Here is a 2500-nt window from a genome sequence, read left to right as displayed (position 1 = left end):
CCAACAGGCCCAGGAAAAAGGGACATACCAACAGGTCCAGGAAAAAGGGACATACCAACAGGCCCAGGAAAAAGGGACATACCAACAGTCCCGGGAAAAAGGGACATACCAACAGGCCCGGGAAAAAGGGACATACCAACAGGGCCAGGAAAAAAGGACATACCAACAGGCCCAGGAAAATGGGACATACCAACAGGTCCAGGAAAAAGGGGCATACCAACAGTTCCAGGAAAAAGGGGCATACCAACAGTTCCAGGAAAAAGGGACATACCAACAGGCCCAGGAAAAAGGGACATACCAACAGACCCAGGAAAAAGGGACATACCAACAGGCACAGAAAAAAAGGGACGTACCAACAGGCACAGGAAAAGGGGACATACCAACAGGCCCAGGAAAAAGGGACATACCAACAGGCCCAGGAAAAGGGGACATACCAACAGCCCCAGGAAAAGGAAACATACCAACAGGCCCAGGGAAAAGGGACATACCAACAGACCCAGGAAAAGGGGACATACCAACAGACCCAGGAAAAGGGGACATACCAACAGGCCCAGGGAAAAGGGACATACCAACAGACCCAGGAAAAAGGGGACATACCAACAGACCCAGGAAAAGGGGACATACCAACAGGCCCAGGAAAAGGGGACATACCAACAGCCCCAGGAAAAGGAAACATACCAACAGGCCCAGGGAAAAGGGACATACCAACAGACCCAGGAAAAAGGGGACATACCAACAGACCCAGGAAAAAGGGGACATACCAACAGACCCAGGAAAAAAGGACATACCAACAGGCCCAGGAAAAAGGGACATACCAACAGACCCAGGAAAAAGGGACATACCAACAGACCCAGGAAAAGGGACATAGGCCCAGGAAAAAGGGACTTACCAACAGTTCCAGGAAAAAGGGACATACTAACAGGCCCAGGAAAAAGGGACATACCAACAGGCACAGGAAAAGGGACATACCAACAGGCCCAGGAAAAAGGGGCATACCAACAGGCCCAGGAAAAAGGGACATACCAACAGGCCCAGGAAAAAGGGACATACCAACAGACACAGGAAAAAGGGACATACCAACAGACCCAGGAAAAGGGGACATACCAACAGCCCCAGGAAAAGGAAACATACCAACAGGCCCAGGGAAAAGGGACATACCAACAGACCCAGGAAAAGGGGACATACCAACAGACCTAGGAAAAGGGGACATACCAACAGGCCCAGGAAAAAGGGACATACCAACAGACCCAGGAAAAAGGGGACATACCAACAGACCCAGGAAAAGGGGACATACCAACAGGCCCAGGAAAAGGGGACATACCAACAGCCCCAGGAAAAGGAAACATACCAACAGGCCCAGGGAAAAGGGACATACCAACAGACCCAGGAAAAAGGGGACATACCAACAGACCCAGGAAAAAGGGGACATACCAACAGACCCAGGAAAAAAGGACATACCAACAGGCCCAGGAAAAAGGGACATACCAACAGACCCAGGAAAAAGGGACATACCAACAGACCCAGGAAAAAGGGACATACCAACAGACCCAGGAAAAGGGACATAGGCCCAGGAAAAAGGGACTTACCAGCAGTTCCAGGAAAAAGGGACATACTAACAGGCCCAGGAAAAAGGGACATACCAACAGGCACAGGAAAAGGGACATACCAACAGGCCCAGGAAAAAGGGGCATACCAACAGGCCCAGGAAAAAGGGACATACCAACAGGCCCAGGAAAAAGGGACATACCAACAGACACAGGAAAAAGGGACATACCAACAGACCCAGGAAAAGGGACATAGGCCCAGGAAAAAGGGACTTACCAACAGTTCCAGGAAAAAGGGACATACTAACAGGCCCAGGAAAAAGGGACATACCAACAGGCACAGGAAAAGGGACATACCAACAGGTCCAGGAAAAAGGGGCATACCAACAGGCCCAGGAAAAAGGGACATACCAACAGGCCCAGGAAAAAGGGACATACCAACAGACACAGGAAAAAGGGACATACCAACAGGCCCAGGAAAAAGGGACATACATGAAAAAGCGACATACCAACAGACCCAGGAAAAAGGGACATACCAACAGACCCAGGAAAAAGGGACATACCAACAGACCCAGGAAAAAGGGACATACCAACAGGTCCAGGAAAAAGGGGCATACCAACAGGCCCAGGAAAAAGGGGCATACCAACAGGCCCAGGAAAAGGGACATAGGCCCAGGAAAAAGGGACTTACCAACAGTTCCAGGAAAAAGGGACATACTAACAGGCCCAGGAAAAAGGGACATACCAACAGGCACAGGAAAAGGGACATACCAACAGGTCCAGGAAAAAGAGGCATACCAACAGGCCCAGGAAAAAGGGACATACCAACAGGCCCAGGAAAAAGGGACATACCAACAGACACAGGAAAAAGGGACATACCAACAGACCCCGGAAAAGGGACATAGGCCCAGGAAAAAGGGACTTACCAACAGTTCCAGGAAAAAGGGACATACTAA

The 2500-nt window shown here is 50.2% G+C and overlaps 2 protein-coding genes across 2 annotated transcripts in view; both read left to right on the top strand.

Moving 5' to 3' along the window:
- Positions 1-179: 179 nt before the first annotated feature.
- Positions 180-1565, top strand: LOC137645576 (collagen alpha-1(III) chain-like). The gene has a single exon (XM_068378377.1). The coding sequence runs from the start codon at positions 180-182 to the stop codon at positions 1563-1565; it is 1386 nt and encodes a 461-aa protein (XP_068234478.1).
- A 471-nt stretch (positions 1566-2036) lies between these two features.
- Positions 2037-2500, top strand: part of LOC137645575 (high mobility group nucleosome-binding domain-containing protein 5-like) — a 1305-nt gene continuing 841 nt past the window's right edge. The window contains exon 1 of the mRNA XM_068378375.1: positions 2037-2500. This exon is cut by the window's right edge and continues 841 nt beyond it. Within this exon, the coding sequence (XP_068234476.1) occupies positions 2037-2500 (464 nt within the window).

The sequence above is a fragment of the Palaemon carinicauda genome, chromosome 8 (genome assembly GCF_036898095.1).
Source record: "Palaemon carinicauda isolate YSFRI2023 chromosome 8, ASM3689809v2, whole genome shotgun sequence".
NCBI lineage: Eukaryota > Metazoa > Arthropoda > Malacostraca > Decapoda > Palaemonidae > Palaemon > Palaemon carinicauda.
Note: the sequence above shows the minus strand (reverse complement) of the source record. Positions and strands in the feature narration are given on the sequence as shown.

Bases quoted from the DNA above. Each gene is read 5' to 3' on its own strand.
- LOC137645576 (XM_068378377.1), top strand. From the start codon at position 180: ATGGGACATACCAACAGGTCCAGGAAAAAGGGGCATACCAACAGTTCC.